This window comes from Vespa mandarinia, chromosome 17 (genome assembly GCF_050613455.1).
Source record: "Vespa mandarinia isolate Hongniang chromosome 17, ASM5061345v1, whole genome shotgun sequence".
NCBI classification, from domain to species: domain Eukaryota; kingdom Metazoa; phylum Arthropoda; class Insecta; order Hymenoptera; family Vespidae; genus Vespa; species Vespa mandarinia.
This window is the reverse complement of record NC_140826.1, coordinates 176,999-194,004: the sequence shown is the minus strand read 5'-3', so window position 1 is coordinate 194,004 and position 17,006 is coordinate 176,999. Positions and strand designations below refer to the sequence as shown.

General features: G+C 30.1%; 2 protein-coding genes and 1 pseudogene across 8 annotated transcripts; 1 reads left to right on the top strand and 2 right to left on the bottom strand.

Moving 5' to 3' along the window:
* Nucleotides 1-217: 217 nt before the first annotated feature.
* Nucleotides 218-1,564, bottom strand: LOC146872444 (chymotrypsin-2-like; annotated as a pseudogene).
* A 2,609-nt stretch (nt 1,565-4,173) lies between these two features.
* On the top strand, nt 4,174-7,737 carry LOC118443012 (uncharacterized). Of its 3 annotated transcripts, none has more exons than XM_085662159.1 (7): nt 4,174-4,300; nt 4,756-5,089; nt 5,388-5,526; nt 5,627-5,782; nt 5,877-6,137; nt 6,276-6,445; nt 6,707-6,919. In XM_085662159.1, exons 2-7 carry the CDS (start codon nt 4,865-4,867, stop codon nt 6,917-6,919), a joined length of 1,164 nt encoding a protein of 387 aa, XP_085518285.1. In that variant the 5' UTR covers nt 4,174-4,300; nt 4,756-4,864. The 3 variants fall into 3 exon arrangements, with proteins under 3 accessions (XP_085518285.1, XP_035725305.1, XP_085518287.1); XM_035869412.2 differs by lacking the exon at nt 4,174-4,300 and adding an exon at nt 7,614-7,737 and having other exon boundaries at nt 4,342-5,089; nt 6,707-6,962; XM_085662161.1 differs by lacking the exon at nt 4,174-4,300 and having other exon boundaries at nt 4,996-5,089; nt 5,393-5,526.
* Dpp10 (Dipeptidyl peptidase 10) lies at nt 7,609-16,059 on the bottom strand. Of its 5 annotated transcripts, XR_014983143.1 has the most exons (18): nt 15,927-16,059; nt 14,722-15,026; nt 13,318-13,479; nt 13,092-13,244; nt 12,884-13,011; nt 12,581-12,792; nt 12,330-12,493; nt 12,005-12,108; nt 11,698-11,818; nt 11,384-11,619; nt 11,009-11,313; nt 9,821-9,990; nt 9,606-9,748; nt 9,339-9,533; nt 9,098-9,258; nt 8,700-8,911; nt 8,490-8,591; nt 7,617-7,755 (listed from the first exon to the last, which is right to left on the bottom strand). XR_014983143.1 is itself a non-coding variant. In XM_035869409.2 (17 exons), the coding sequence occupies exons 2-17, from the start codon at nt 14,752-14,754 to the stop codon at nt 7,609-7,611; spliced, it is 2,646 nt and encodes an 881-aa protein (XP_035725302.1). In that variant the 5' UTR covers nt 14,755-15,026; nt 15,927-16,059. The 5 variants fall into 5 exon arrangements, 4 of the variants coding, with proteins under 4 accessions (XP_035725302.1, XP_085518284.1, XP_035725299.1 ...); XM_035869409.2 differs by lacking the exon at nt 8,490-8,591 and having other exon boundaries at nt 7,609-7,755; XM_085662158.1 differs by lacking the exon at nt 8,490-8,591 and having other exon boundaries at nt 7,609-7,755; nt 13,318-13,476.
* Nucleotides 16,060-17,006: the final 947 nt, after the last annotated feature.

Sequence of the window (17,006 nt, the reverse complement as noted above, 5' to 3'; positions counted from 1 at the left end):
AGATTACTCTTACATTATCGATAAAAATTTAGAAATATCCAAACACGACCAATTTTCGATCAGTTATACTTATCTGTAATAATTATATTTTTCGATCGATGCTAATAAAAAGATTATAGTTTATTTTTAATCAATTCGTGCAGAATTTCATTATTTTGTTTGTCAAATGAATAGGAAGGATATCAACTCCGAAGGATTTCACTTCGTAAATACAAAGTTAGCTAATATATGATATGATCCAATCTATATAACTGTAAATTCTAATGTGGACGTCCGGATATCTTTCAGCACATCGTGTAACCCAAGAGACTAAACCAATCTGTACACTGTCTAAGACAAGTGGACTATCAGAATCACCTTAAAAGTAAATTATTGTATTTTTACTCTTTGATAAAAGAATTATATGCAGTTGAAAAAGTCATAAAGGATCACATTCAAAATATTCTTTTTCACGAATATTAATCTTCTACACATGCGTTGTTTATTTTTTTGAGTAGATCAATAAGAAAAAAATACAATAGAAGTTGAAAATACATAGCAAATATCGTGTGTATAGTTATTATCTATATAAATGTTGGTATTTTTAACCGATTGATATATCATCTGACATTTTGGCAATTCAACAATTTTTATATTTATTATTTACAACCAATTATTTCTTCCACCCGTATTTTAAAATGTTTCACAATGTTAAATATGTTTCTTTTATTTTAATAGTAATCTCTAGAACGAGATGTTATAGTTCAATGACTGATAAGTAGAGATCAATGATGAATCGTTTTGAAACGTTTATACTTTCGATTTGTGATGATGACTGTTACCTTGGTTTCTCCCCAACCAGTGAATATTGCAGTACAATTCGTTTCATCAATGTCTTTATCTAGGAATAGGAATGACTGCATTAGAATATTCAAATTTTCCGATAATTTTTATCAGATCAATGTCATTTACAATAGGGTTAACACTATCACTTTTTTCACACCGTACGATATGCCACCTATAAATAAAACATTATTATACACATTAAAAATGAAAATAACGTTGATTAAATACTAATCATATATTACTTTGTACATTTATAGTAGGACGTTAGAAAATATTATTTTACCAGATAGAATATTATTACTGCCAACTACCACAAATATATCAATAGAATTATGAAGACAATGAGTTGCTATAAAAATTCATTGCTTATTAATAATTTCACAAATGTGAAAGCACGTATGGATACTTGATAAGGAAATACATTGTCTTTAGCGTCATTTCCTCTGATTACTCTGCCGAAGATTGGTCCATATATATATATATATATATATATATATATATATATATATAATATGTATTTTATATATCATATATATATATATAAAATTTATAATCGATATATATATATATAAAATTGGACAGGCTTAATTTAAATAGAAGAATGTAGCTTATGTTCAACTAAAATGTCTTTTATCACAGAATTGAAATGTTCGAAGATCGCGATATGACGATTTATTAAAACACATTTTTCTACTTTTACAATTTAAAAATCCCCTACAATTCACAATAAAGTTTCCATTTTACTAAGATTGTACTTATAAATCGCAATCCACGTTCTATACACTTCTCGATATACTATATACGTTTATATGCCAGTAAATTTTATAATTATTGATTAGACTTTATAATTATTGATTAGACAATTATTGATATGCTTAGCGTTTTATACTGCTATAAAGTTAAGTTGATCGAATATTGATTTCACTGATATCAATAATTTTTATAGTTGATTCTACAATTAGCCAAATTTTAAACGCATCGTGATATAGACTTTCGTACATTTTACGTATCTATTACATATATTATATATACAAATTATTCCTTGTGTAATTATAAAATATGAAAAGAGAGATTTAACTTTATTCAAATTAAGGGATATAGAATCAATATTAATATCTATCCATGACATAATAAATTAGTATGATGGCCTATAAACGTTTCATATAAAGAGAGTATTTTGTATCATGTGCAAGTATTCGTAGAACCATTACAATTAAAAATTCTAAGAATTAGAAATATCTTAATATTAACGGATATAAAAAGTAAAATATTATGTTTATGATCGATGTAAATAAGTATCTACTTGTATAGAAAATTTACAACAAGCTTATTGTTTATAAGACTCGTATTTCCTAAGTATGTGTAATGTAAAAATAAGTACGCATCGTCGGTATTAAAAATTATAGGTATACATTGGTAAATATCGATTTTAATACTTACTGATGTACATATTTCTAAGGAAATATGCATCACAGTTTTCTTTGAAAATGCGTATTCATTTATAATATGATGAATAATAAAAGTTTATATTTTTATATTGTATCAAAATATACGAATTATACAAATATTATTTACAAATAGGAAAATTAACAGATTTCAATCTTAATCTTGAAACAATATTTTTTGATACTACTACTGTACTTACATATTAAATATATCTTTATATCGATATACTTCATTGATAATATTGAATCATCAAATTGATAATACTGAATCCAATTTAATCGAATAAATTAAAAGATATCGATCTAGAACGTAATCGTAGTTATCGTAACATTTCGAACACATGTTAAATTAAATGAAATGATGATTATTAACAGTTTACACAAGATAATTTATCTAATTGCGATATTGAACGTTAACATTCCGATATTGAACGTTAACATATAAAGAATTGAATTTTGGCATGAGAAAATGTTTCGTAAGGACGTACATGCTGTCTCAAGAGCGTATTCTTTGCCATAATAAATGCGACGAAGAAGCGAGGATGCGAAAACTCGCTTTCAGGCCATACACACTTGAAGCTGTTCGCTGTACGCGAAGAAAAAAGAAGAGAGCAAAGAAAGAAAGAAAGAAAGAAAGAAAAAATAAAAGAGAAAAGAAACAAAAAAAGAAAGAAAATAACAAAAAGAAAAAGAGTTAAAAGTTGCACTAGCGTGCATACGTAGGTAAAAGGGAGTCGTAGTAAATATTCGGCGCGCTTCTTTATTTATGCGATCTTCAGCAGTTTTCACCCCATTACAACTGCCGAAGCCACCCTGATGGATGAATAAAAGAATGCGCCGCGGACTTGGTAACGAGGAGAACGAAGAAGAAGGAAGAAAACGGAGATGGATAAGGGTGGGGAAAGAGAAAGGAGCTGAGGGATGAGCAGATAAAGAGTAAGAGAAAGAGAAAAAGAAAGAGTGAGAAAGGATGATAGAACGTTGGCAAGGCGAGGCAGGTTGGCGAAGACGTTGGTAGGACAGACTTGAAAGAGAAGTAACGAAAAGAGAGAAAAGAAACGGCCCTGTTAACTGGAATCGGTAGGGAGGCAAGGCGAGGCGGATAATCACGAAGAGAGAGATGGGCAGAAGCAGGCAGAGACAGGTGCCCATTCACGCACGTGTGTTCTCTTTTAAGCGGTACTGTAGATGATGCTGGAAAGACGAAGAAGACCACGAGGAGGACCGGCCGGCTTCCTTGTGTCGGCGAAGGATACTTACATTCACTCTACAATCATGCCACACTTGCGGCTCAACGAACATAGTGGGGCAAAACTCCAACGGCGTAGTCTTCATAAACCGACTTTCACAGAAAATTTTACATTTAGTACTTCTCATGCCTGCTAGGTACAATTTTTAATTCATTTCTTTTTTACATTTTAATATAAGAATACGTGTTTTTAATTATGTCTAGAGATAACAATATGAAATTATAAAACTATGTACTATGGAAGATCTTTCACGGAAATGAACTATGATACTATATTTGATAATCACATTTAATGAAAATTTCCTACCATTAATATTTTATCGAAATAATTTTAAATCGATTCCAACTCTACGAACGTCTAAATTCCACCCATCCAGTAAGATACGTAGATACTTCTTTTAACAAGTTCCTTATATCAGCGTTTTTCACTATACAATGTCATCTTTTTACCCACGTATAATACATTGTACAGAAAGTATGTGGGCGTTGAAGTCTCCAAGAGTAACTGTTCATGATCAAAGTTGTATTACATTACAGTTGCATTAAAATTCGATTGATATAACTTTCTACCAACTCTATTAAACATCGTGTATTTTCGTAAGATAAGAATTATATGTATGTGAATATCTTAACGATTATCAAAGAACTTACAGAAATTAAGACTTTTGCGAAGACTGCCTTGTGACTACGCCGCTGACCTGGACCAAAGGGGCCAGGACGAACGATGGGTGGGAAAAGAAATGAAGAAGGGGAAGGGCTACCCATTCGGTAGCAAATGCTGGTAAGCCGTCGCAAGGTCAAGATCAGTTGGTTAATCTCAGCCAGTCAACCAAGGGCCTTGCACCTAGCATAACGAACGACCTGATTCTTAGAGCTCCGAACGTCATCTGAATTTCTACAAGTTTATTGTAATTAAAACGCTTTGATATAGTGATTCCAAGATAGATAAATATCAAATAGAATCAAATTTACTTCGAATTACAGTGAATAATTAACTAAATAATAATAATCTATTATTTTGTGATTGTTACTTGATGAATCAGTGAATCAATGAAACAGATCATTTTAGAAATTTATTGATTATGTTGATCGATCGACGATCTTACGTTTATATATATATGTATGTTTAAAATAATCAGAATTCTAACGTAAGTTTTACGTGCTATCATTATCGATCTGATTAAAATAAAAAAGATTAAGCAGGTTGGAAAATTTTTGCTATCGTTTGCTCTTTAGAAGGCACGGAATTATTCTCTGTGCGTAAGGAACTTCTACGTGCAGTGTTTACGGTAGAAATTTGAACAGTGGTGAAATTCTTCAGTCCATATTCCGTGGGTTTTCTGTTATGGAAACTTGCGTACTAATACCGAAAGAGTTCTCTTTAGTTCTTGCCAGTGATCAATCCGCATGTAAAAATGTTTATAAAAATGATTCGGATTCATTTGTCACAAATTTACGAATATCGGTGTGGTCTAATGTCTTTATTCCATTGGGCACACTCATCTATCCATTTCAGGGGTCAATTAGATTCGATAAGATTGATCTGTATTCCCTTCTTGATGATAACGACGTAAGTACACATCTGCTTTTCTTTTTTTTTCACATCTTTTCATTTTCTATAAAAAGGGATTATTATAGTAATTTAATTATATATACATCCGACATATTCTAAAACATTTATAATTATTTTTATAATTAATCGTAACATTTACAATTATTTTTGGAGGATCTTTTAATATTTTTCATGTTGCGTTTGGAAGAAACGTTGATAAGTCTATGGTATCATTTTTCCCGTGCGATTACATTCGCTACCCTCTTAGTGTACTATGACGAGCTGCTAGCTGCCTATTAAAGCGATCCGCTTTTAGATCAGACGCGAGTACGGTTGCTATGACGAAGTCTTTTCGAACTACAATCTTAACAAGCGTCAGTGTAACTGGATAAGGTTTCTTCATATCATTCAAACGGATGACGAACAAGTTAATCTTATTGGAACAAAGGTAAAGGGTAAGTCATGTGGTTACTTATTATTTCTTCGAATTTTTTAAAATTATATTCGTATCTATATCTTTTTTAAATTGTTCAACGATTCATTACCTTATTTTAGGTGAACCAATTTTTGAAGTTATCAAAGATGTTCAGCCAGATACTGAATTAATAGCTTGGTTTCCACCAGTAACGTATCCAGATTTTATTTTTATTTCCCATGATATGTGTTTAAGATCCGCACTTTACAGATGTTTGATCGACAGTATTGTAGATGGTGGGTTCAAAATTACTTTGCGAACTTGTACAAAATTTTTTAATATTTTAGGAATTATATGAAAAATATTTGTCTTTGATCTTTGATGTTTTAGAATCACCTTTGGATCTATCTATGGCTTTACTTTCTCATCACATATCACCATCGATACAGCATTCTTATTATGAACCTGATGAATATGAATCAACCTCTGAGGAATCATCATCATCTACGCTATCGTTAGTTGGTGATCATCTTGATTGTAGTATTTTAACTACTATAAAAAGAGGTGACAAAGTACTTTTGCCATGCGAAGTATGTGGTAAATCTTTCGATCGTCCATCACTCTTGAAAAGGCATACCAGAACGCATACTGGTAAGAACATCGGTATAAATGATGTGCATGTAATATATGGGGAAAATAGATAATAACTTCTCTTTTAATTATGTTACTAGTAATGATAATGAACAAATAATAAGTATGATATTATATTGTATTAATGTTCATTTTAAGGCGAGAAACCACACGTTTGCATGGTATGCAGTAAAGGCTTCTCAACATCAAGTTCTCTAAATACTCACAAGCGTATTCATAGCGGTGAAAAACCTCATCAGTGTCTTGTATGTGGCAAGAAATTTACAGCATCTTCGAATCTTTATTATCATAGAATGACTCACATCAAGGTAGAATCTTAATATCTAAAGTATCCTAATCATATTAATTAACTGGAATACATCAATAACTTAAGTATATTCTAAAAAGAAATATCAAAAAAATGTAAATAAAATAAAGAATAATAAAAATGTCAAATAAAAATAGGAATAAAAATAAATGGAAATAAAAAAAAATATATTTATACATAACGATTATCAGTTCGATGACTACAAATATTATCCGATTTTTATAATTACATTTCTTTTTATAATTACAATTCTATGTTGCAGGAAAAACCACACAAATGTTTACAATGCTCCAAATCATTCCCAACTCCTGGAGATCTAAAGAGTCACATGTACGTGCATAACGGATTATGGCCATTTAGGTGTCAAATTTGTAACCGTGGATTCAGCAAGCCAACAAATCTAAAGAATCATATGTTATTGCATCTTGGAAGATGTTCGAATAAGAAGTTCATTGAATCGATTCCAGACTTGTGACTTTTTGCGACAGTATACTAATCACTAGTTACATAGTGAGAAGGTAATAAATACTTTATTAAAGTGGCTTGTAGACTTATATTATTCATATTAATTATATTCGATCCATTGCCTGTGTATTTCTTAAGCATTATCAGCAATGCAATTTATTGCTAAAGAAATACTAAACAAAGGCAAATCATTGAGCAAATAACGTTTTATTGTTCAAAAAGACAATGTTACAAACAACCTTGACGAGATGGTTAAGTCAATTTGTATTTCATCATTTGCAAGTATTTACTGTTTTCTAGAATATCGCATCAGAATTTAGAATTCGATTTTTATTAAGAAAAAAAAATAAAAAATAGTATAATAAACGATAAGTCTAATAAGACAAATGAAGAACAATATGTGCAATCGAGACGAACACTTTGGTAGGCTTAAAGACAAATGCAATTTTTACATAGTTATTATCTAAGCGCATTAATTGTAATTTCTTTTCTTCTTCTTATTTTTTTCTTTATTTTTTTTTATATGATATATCGATGCAGAGTATAAAATTATACGATAATTTTACCTTTTCTTCTGTAATTATTCTGTCGAACTGAACAGATTTCGGAGATGTATGTATATAGATTGCACGTGTCATTTTTCTTTTTTTTATACAACTTATCGTGTAAGAATCTATGTATACTTCTTTATTTTTTTTTTTAAGCACCGGAACTGCCACCGCTGCCAAGTCCCGCTTTTGTATCTAAAGGTATTTGCTTTTGGAAGCAGTCTTCCAAAAATTGAGCCATAGATAAGTACAAGTGTCCTTTTACACCTGTTAAAGTATGGCTCACGTCTGGATATACCTAATGTAGTAAAGAAAAAGAAAAAATAACAAAACATCAAACATTTAGTACATTTTGATTTTAACTCTAGATACGTAAACCTGTATGCCATTCGATAAATTCACATCACATATTTTATGTGAAAAATAATTTTTTAGAAATTTTTATTATTGAATAATATCTTTTCCAGAGCGTTATAGTTTTATTCAATATATACGATACAGAGTAGAACGTATCTAAGAGTTAATATTTATAGAAATTATCTTTTAAGCGACAGCCGATATCTATCGAGTTCTCATTCAATATTACATCAATTTAATAATAGATTTAATATATATATATATATATATATATATATATATATATATATATACACACACACACACATACACACATCTATACAAATTTAAATACGTAATCTTAATATTTTTTTACGACTACGTCATGTCTATATAGATGCCGCCGTATATATATTACGAAGACATTTTGTTTTTATTTTATGTAATTTCACTATCGATTCACTGCTGATTTAGACTCCGTGATCTTTTGTCAAAGCTATTTGATTATATATATATAGACTTTAATTTTTATAATCATTTTAATCGTAAACACAGTTTAAAATATAGTAATAAGTAGAAAGTTTTTCACACATGACTCCGGCTATGTGCTTTATTACTTGTATAAAAGAAAGTTGATTGCAAAAAGCGTAACCACCATGCAATAAATATGCAATAGGCGATATTTAAACAACTTACTTTTAAATATTATGTATGTACATATTTGATACCCAAACATAAGAATCCACGATTTTTTCTTTCCATATCATGTCCAATCAGCTTCTTGTTGCATTGTAATTACTGTCAATAGCAATCAGATAATCAATAGATATCGACTGGTATACGACACGAAATTATCGATAAAAAAAAATAAAGAATGCCTTTACGGTCGAAAGGTTGTGGAAATACCTGCTGTCGAAAGAGAATCCCCTCTTTCGCAAGGTGACGCGCAAGTGCCATGGATTGTTGAAATTGAACGTTATCGTCCGCAGTTCCGTGGACTAAATAGAACATTTTATTACGCAGGTACTCGATTTTGTTGTAAACGTCGGAATCGGCGTAACCTTTGTAATTAGAAGTAACGTTTGGTAAACCCATATATCTCTCGGCATAAGCGGAATCTGTAATAAATTCATTTACGGAACAGTGCCAGAGTTAGGAAGCTCTTATAATATATATGTTGATAGAAATAGAATTAATAATATGTTGATAAATGATAATAAATTTTCTTTATAAATAAAATAAATATTGTCCATATATTTTAATCATAATAAAAGAAAAAATAATAGTTAAATATTTTTTTATACCATAGAGCTTCCATGAAACGATAGGTGCAACGCTTATTCCGCAATGAAAAACATCTTGTTCGGGATGAGCTAGAGCTGATGCTGCAACGAAACCGCCGTAACTCCAACCCCAAACTGCAACGCACCGTTTGTCTATAAAATGTAACGTGTCTCTCAAATATCTAAAACAGAGATTTAAGACACATTAGAAAAATGTATAAAAGCATCTTGCAAAGATTTGATGCGGAAGTATAAAACATACTCCGTAACTTCTAATTGATCAGCTACTTCGGCAGAACCAAGTTTATAATAAACCTCATGAAGTAGTTTGTATCCTTGACCGCCACTACCTCGACCATCTATCTGGGCTACGATAATACTTTTCCGACTGGCTAAATACGTATTCCAGTCGATCTTAAACATCTCCGTGACTAACTGAGATCCTGGTGCTCCGTATCTATATATTTATAAATGCAAATATATAACTATGTTGCACTATATATCCCTTACGCTTATTTTATATACATACACCTGCACAACTAAAGGATAACGCGTGATTTCGTCTTCTCGCAAGCCAGGTGGTAAATGTAATCTTACTTGTGCGTTGTAACCACCACTTATATGTACTGGGAAGGTTTTCACTTGTGGAAGAGCGATCTTTGATATTTTTTCCTAATAAAAATATTGATATATATATAAATAGTCGATACATATCAAGAAAGAACTATCATAGAGAATACTAACGCGTAACACTGTATTATTCTGTAGAACACTCAATAATCGTGGCATTGGTGTTTCAGTTTTATAAAGTGAAATCGTAGGTATCCCAGGGCCAAGACATTCTAGAACGAAGTAGTCTAATCCGTAAGAAGGAAAAATGGCGTGATGATACTGACAAGGTGGTTCCTCAGAATCTGAAAAAATATACATGAAACAATATTAATTTGATTTGATTCGTTTCGATAATTCAACTTGCGTTTTTATGCATAACTATTCGAGACTGGCTTCGTCGCTTCCCTCTTAAGAATAGGAATCCTACTATACTTATAGATCACGCACTGACACGAAATAGAAAATAGATAGGAAGAGAAATTGAATAGCAATAGTGCGATATAAATTGAATTTTATACATATATCTATGGACTGTCATAAGCAAGAAGTGCGATTGCTCTTTAATTAGAATAGTAGTCTGCATTCTTTTATTCCACTATTCGATGCATTATAGAGCAGCTTACCCATCATTCAAAATATTCCAGATGTTCGAAGCATGCTAATGTAGAATATATTGGGTGTACCGCAGCTAGTATGTCAGCTTCAAATGGCGGATTCCTGAGATAAAAATCCTTAAAAAAGGGATGTATACAGTGGATGAAAAATCAACAATTATCGTGACATAAATAATCAAAAACCAATAAATCGGGGTTGAAGCATTCATGCAAAGTAGTGTGCAAGAGTAGTAAGAGCAGTATTATTGTTTCATTGAATTTGTTTAGTAAATGTGTACAGTAGAAAACTTTCCAAATAATAAAAAGTGGAAAAAAGAAAACATTTATTTGATATTCATATGAAACTATTATGTAATTTTTATTAACGAATTGTATTAATAACTAATTAAAATCTTGATATAATTAATGAAATAAAAAATCAAAATAAGGAACGTATGATGATTAAAAAAGATTTATACAATTAATTATCGTGTGAAGTGATACACCCTGTATATTCTATATGTCCGTGGATATATGTTATGTGTAAATGTGTAGCAAAATACTAGCTATGATAGTTAATTCTACATTTCCATGATTAGAATTACTTCTATAATTAACATTAGAAAAATGCATGACAATTATTGAAGAATACAATACACTGTGATAATAAAGAAGTTGTATACAACGCACGCGTTATGAAATAACGCAACAAGTGTTGTGTACTCACTAGAAGAATGTGAAGCTTTTGATTTCTGCTTTTTCGCTTTTTCTTTTGCACGTTGTTGTTCCTTATCTTCAGGATTTTCCGTTTGTACATCGTAATCCTCGTGCCAATCAGTTCCCATCCATCCATTGCGACGATCCGAAAATGTTGTGTGATAACTGCTTTGATCGTTATTTATTTTCGTGGACTGAGCATTGCACGTGATGCAAATTGCAGGATGTAAGGAAGAGCCCACCTGAGGTAAAAGTGAGCTGACACGATATAAGTGTCTTTGTCCAGGACGCATAGGTGGTATACCTATGAAATATCTAAAAAAATTGAATAGATTTTGAATTATTATAAATATATAGATGTATCTAGATATTTTTTTTCACGTACATGGTATCGTTGACCTTATCCCACCCTAATATTTTGACAACTTCAAAGCGTCCATGTGTCAAGGGTACTACTTGCTTTCGAAGCACATTTACCCATACAATATGTTTAAAATATCCAGCAGGTCCTTCTGATATAGGACTGATCGATATATAACTGGTGCCATTAACTGAGAACAGTGGTGCCTCTGGTGGTGTATCAACCCATCCATGTCCATCGCTAGTTATTCTTTGTATCTCCTATAAAAACACTCATTATATTTAAATATATATTTTAACATTCATTTAATATTCAATATTATTGAAACAGTTACCAACCTGACAATGCCACATAGGACTTTTACAAACTGTTACGACTGAGAAATTCTGAGCTCTTGTTAACCATGATATACAAACTTCAGTTAATGATACCCAGGAAGCAGTAGTAAAATAATGATCTCTATAATAAATGAAATGAAGTATTATATACACGTGTTTGCCATTAGGATTTATAAATATATTATATGGATATATTAAGCTTTCACTATGGATAAATATACTTTCACAAAAAAAAAATTCTATAAATGTTATGAAAAGTTGTATAAAATCTATACATTATTATCCTAAGTCGAGTAAATAAACTTACACGTATTCGATGACAGGAGGTGGTTTTACTATTTTCGTATGAATATTTTTTGGATCAGCAAGATCAGCGACATATAGACGCACGAAAGGATTTGGAGTTCCCGGCTGCAAATTATAATTTTATTCTATTTAAATTTATTCTAATAGAATTTTATTCTATTTAGATTTTAATGTTAAACGAATATCTAGCATAAAGGAAATAGGTGCAATAATAATAACAAGAAAAATTTCGTCTATTCGATCGTATAAACTATTTCAAGTCAAAAATTACTTCAATGTTGTTGTTCAAAAATGATACGTACTTCGACTGTTGTAAAGATTAATACCTTAGGATATCTCAAAGATCGTATATCAGGATACAAAGCCCTATTTCCTTCTCCAAACCAAGGAATATGCATTTCTTCGACTAACGAATCATTAAACGACGCATAAAGCATCATATGACCATCAGTTGACATCCAGATTGCTTCAGCGCTATGTAAAATCTCCTCTGTAAATAAATAGAAAAATTCTCCGTTTATAGTAATAAAAAGTAAAACTGACACTTAACAATTAGATTAAAAGAAAGAAAATTTGCCTTCATATAGCCAATCTGGTAGACCATTAGATAGAATTCCAGGTACTGCAGTATCAGTTACACGATACCCAGTGTTACTCAAAGGACCTGTTCTATAATAAATATCATAATCTTGTACCATAACGAGTCCATGGCCACGAGGTGTCCATTTGGCTAACAACAGATAAGGATGAACCTCCTTTTCGGGATGAGGTGTCAATGGTATTATATCTCTGTAATAAAAGAGTCCTTGATATTTTATCGATGAAAACATAATTATGATGATGTAGGGTCATGTAATATATATATATAACTCATACTAACTGTGTGTTCACGTCATAGACTGTATATTGAGCTAAATAAGAATATCTAAATAATTTTTTCATATTCTGAGCAAGTAGCAAATATTTGTGGTCCGGTGATAATGAGAATTTGGCAGGATTCAATCTTCTCTGTAATATAAATGTTTAACGATAAAGAGGAAAGATATATATATTAATTTCTTATAAATATTAGTTTCTTATTAACTTACGAATGTTTCTTTGGGCATCAAACTGCGCGACGTTAAATTCGTATCAGATGCATCCAATAAAGAAATACCACCTGAAACATCTCTATAACAAATATGACGAGAGCTCACCCAGGATCCATTAAAGAGCAACGGAGATAATTCACCGGAAAGAACCTATAAAATAATAATTATTTATTTATATTTAAATTCTTCTATATGATTATGAATATAAACGAATGTATACAACCTCAGAGAGTCGTAAACGTGTACCACGAACTCTGGGCCCTTCATCAGGTGGTGTGAGTAGAGCGACCGACGTGACGATAAGAGCTAAAACCGCAACGATCACGAGCAAAGCTATCAAAATCCCACGCCAATTCCTTTGATTTGGATTAGCCGACACTAGCTCCTATGACAAAGGTTTTTACTAATATTTCTATTATTAAATGAAAGTTTACACAAGTATATAACAATCAATGATATTTATAATATTTTGTTTGAAATAATCAAAAACGAATATTATAATACACTTATTTACAGTATTATTTTAATGATGAGCAATTTTGATTAAATAGTCAATTTTAAATATAGAAGTAGACGAAAGAGGTAGGCAATTATTGCTTTATTGATTTATTGCTTACGTACTAACAGGAGTGATCGCAATTCATATCTCTCGAAAAGATAATACATATATGAATATTATAATGTACATAAAGAAAAATATGAAGTTAGATTTCGGTCGCGTCTAGTATGTATGCTAGTCAGCTGCTGTAACTTAATCGATAGAAGAAGGGCCAGTACAGAATTGTACGTCAGTCAATTCACGCGTAAATGTATGTATACTTGCTGTCATTAGAGGGGATACAGAATTTTCGAAAAATTATTTTCGTATATGAGATTCCAAATTTGAATCAAATAAATCAAATAAAAATTCAAATTTCTCTTTAAAAAAATTTAATAATATAAAAATATAATTTAAATTATTTTATATTATATGTTAAATCAATAAGATATGATTATTATCCATAATAGTATAATATCAATATGATATCAATATTATTATCATTCATTTATAATATAAGTTTAAATAATATAGTAAATGTTGATCAATTTGATTAATAGAAAAAAATCTTTTCTTAATAAAATTTTTTGACATATTTGTATGTATAGATATATACATGTACTTATTTATATATTTATGTCTTTTTTAACAGATCAAAAGAAGTGTGACCTAATGAAACGAATTTATTTAGATCCTTCGTTTGAGATTTCATTCATCAGCTCCATTGAATTTTTTATACAAGCTGTTAATATTAAAAAACATTTATATGTTTACTATATTACATATTATTTATACGTTAAATTAAATGATATCACGTATTGTTGGTTGTCTATAAAAAATTAAATCAATTTAAGAGTAATATTAATTATAAAAACGTAAATTTTTCCTACTACTTAAAATGTCTCTTCTGGTAACTTTGCTATAATAAAAGATATTTGAAGCTCACTATCGTTACTATTAAAAATTACCAATGTCTGTTGTCTTATCAAGAGTTTGGTGGCATTACTTTTAAATGGCTCCGACAATCATTAAAACGAAGCAATGAGAAAGTAATTAAAAGGAAGTACTTGATGTTAGATAATTAATTACCTCGTCATCGTAAATATTATCGTGATCTGCCATCAGGAAAGTAGCTCTTGTCTCTCACGTCCACTTTAAAGAGATCAGGAGTAGACAGGACAGAGCGGTGCTCGTCCTTTATCTTTCGAAAATTTCTAAGATCATCATCAAAGTAAAGGCAAACTGTATGATTTTACCAGCCAAGTATACACACGAGTATAGGTTCTTATCTCTCCGTTCCACTTCCAAAGTGTGGACTTTTGGCACTGAGGGAAGATCTCTCGGATAGTCTGGATGCTGCAAAGGTGGAGTCTGCGCGATGCAATACCTGCGCTCTGATGTAAACGAAAGAATTCAATGAATTGAGAAACATCCGAAGACTTTTGTAAATTTGACATATCTTTCTAAAATTCTCCGAAAGAATCGTTCGAATTTTGAAAGAAAAATATCGAAAAAAAAAGAAAAAATATTACATTTAATCATCGATTGTACAACTATTCAATTATAAGCTTCGATAACTTAAGAGAAAATGATATTAAATAATATTAAATAATATTAAATAATATTAAATAATATTAAATGATATTAAATAAACAAAATTAAATATAATTACTGTAAGCAAGATTAAATATTTTACAAATACATACTTTATCATTGCATTATCATGTATTTATAAGAGGATGATTTAACTGAGAATATTTTTTCCATATTTTGCTTTTCAATTTCAATTAAATTGGTATAAAATAAATAAAAATTAATTCTCATCAGTTCTCTGTTTGTCACTGATTCAAGTACTACTTGCGATAGAATCCGTATGCAAAGAAATGAGGTCGTCTAGTGCTACAATTAAACTTGCATAGCATATAAATCTACATTAATTATATATATATATATATACATATATATATATATATATATATACACATTACTACATTACTACATTAATATAATATAATATAATATATATATATATATATATATATATATAAACACACACACACATACATACATATACACATATTACGAATGATAAACCATACTTATCGAGTATAGCTATATATATAAAAAAATGCATACCATTTTCAATTATTATGTATTATCTTTAATCAAATTCAATATAAACTCAACCTTAGTAATGCCTTAACATTAATTATTAAATATTGTAAATTTTTAATATTATTATTGTATTTGTGTATAAACGACGAGTTTATAGGCATAAACACACACATACATACTTTCATAATACGCAAGTCATCTTTACATCATGTATACTTTATGATACAGTGTATATTTTCTATTATATCAATTTTCGCAAAAATTATAACAAATTAACAAATATTTTAATATAAACATTTTGTTTAAAAATTCATATACATGTATTATATAACTTCTTGAAAAAGAGAGAGAGAGAAAGAAAGAGTAGAGAAAGATGTAAATCTTCAAAATCTTCGAAATCTATATGCAAAATTAATAAAATAAAATAATCTCTCTTTTAAGACTATTCATTACTTTTCGCTTGAGCATGTATGGCTTCAGCGACAAGTGTGGACAAAATATAAACTACAAATGTAACAAAGAAACAAGGATGTTCGCATCATGTGGTATATAAGCTTGGTTAGGTTACACCCTTTCATGCTTAATGAGAATTAGAGTATTGGTATTAGTAGGCTGAATTCACACTTTTCAGTCTCTCATATTTATATCGGCCGAACCCGGCCCAACTCGACTTGGCCCGGCCCGATACGACCTGACGCGGCTTGACCTAACAGCAGCTTCTTCGGAATTGGAAAACGAAAAATTTTTGTTATATTTATCTATTTCATAAACGGCGAATTCGGCATAAATACTTAATTTGTGCATCGCTTTTCTTCATATAAATTTCATAACAGAATTCCATATAATTTAACATTTTCGCAAAATCAATAAGATAAACAATAAGAATTAAAATAAAACCGATAAAAGCTAAAATGGAATAAAGAGGAATATGAATATTATGAACTGATAATACGATTAGTAGAAAGACATGAGGAAACGATAACGGACAAAAATAAAAAATCGCTTCGTATTTGTCGTCATATCTCATTATTGTTAAGATACCTATTTATGGGTAGTTACATATCTAAATTATTGAAAATATGATCCGTTAAGAGTTCACGCGAAAAAACATCACGCTTTGTAACACATAGAATATATCTAAAAGGGATGTAGATCTTTGAGAGATTCTCAAATCTCAAATCTCAATCGGTTGTAGATTGGCTGTATTGTACTTCGTTTAAATATATTCTTTTTTCTTTTGTTATTATAAATCACCATCA

What these genes read in the sequence shown, in the direction of transcription:
- Dpp10 (XM_035869409.2), bottom strand. Translation starts at nt 14,754, where the DNA reads ATGGCAGATCACGATAATATTTACGATGACGAG. An exon ending in ATAATATTTACGATGACGAG is followed by an intron (nt 13,480 to 14,721) that starts GTAATTAATTAT and finishes CCTTTGTCATAG; the next exon opens with GAGCTAGTGTCGGCTAATCC. An exon ending in CGTTTCATGGAAGCTCTATG is followed by an intron (nt 8,912 to 9,097) that starts GTATAAAAAAAT and finishes AATTTATTACAG; the next exon opens with ATTCCGCTTATGCCGAGAGA.
- LOC118443012 (XM_035869412.2), top strand. Translation starts at nt 4,865, where the DNA reads ATGGAAACTTGCGTACTAATACCGAAAGAGTTCTCTTTAGTTCTTGCC. An exon ending in TATTGGAACAAAGGTAAAGG is followed by an intron (nt 5,527 to 5,626) that starts GTAAGTCATGTG and finishes ACCTTATTTTAG; the next exon opens with GTGAACCAATTTTTGAAGTT. An exon ending in ATAGAATGACTCACATCAAG is followed by an intron (nt 6,446 to 6,706) that starts GTAGAATCTTAA and finishes TCTATGTTGCAG; the next exon opens with GAAAAACCACACAAATGTTT.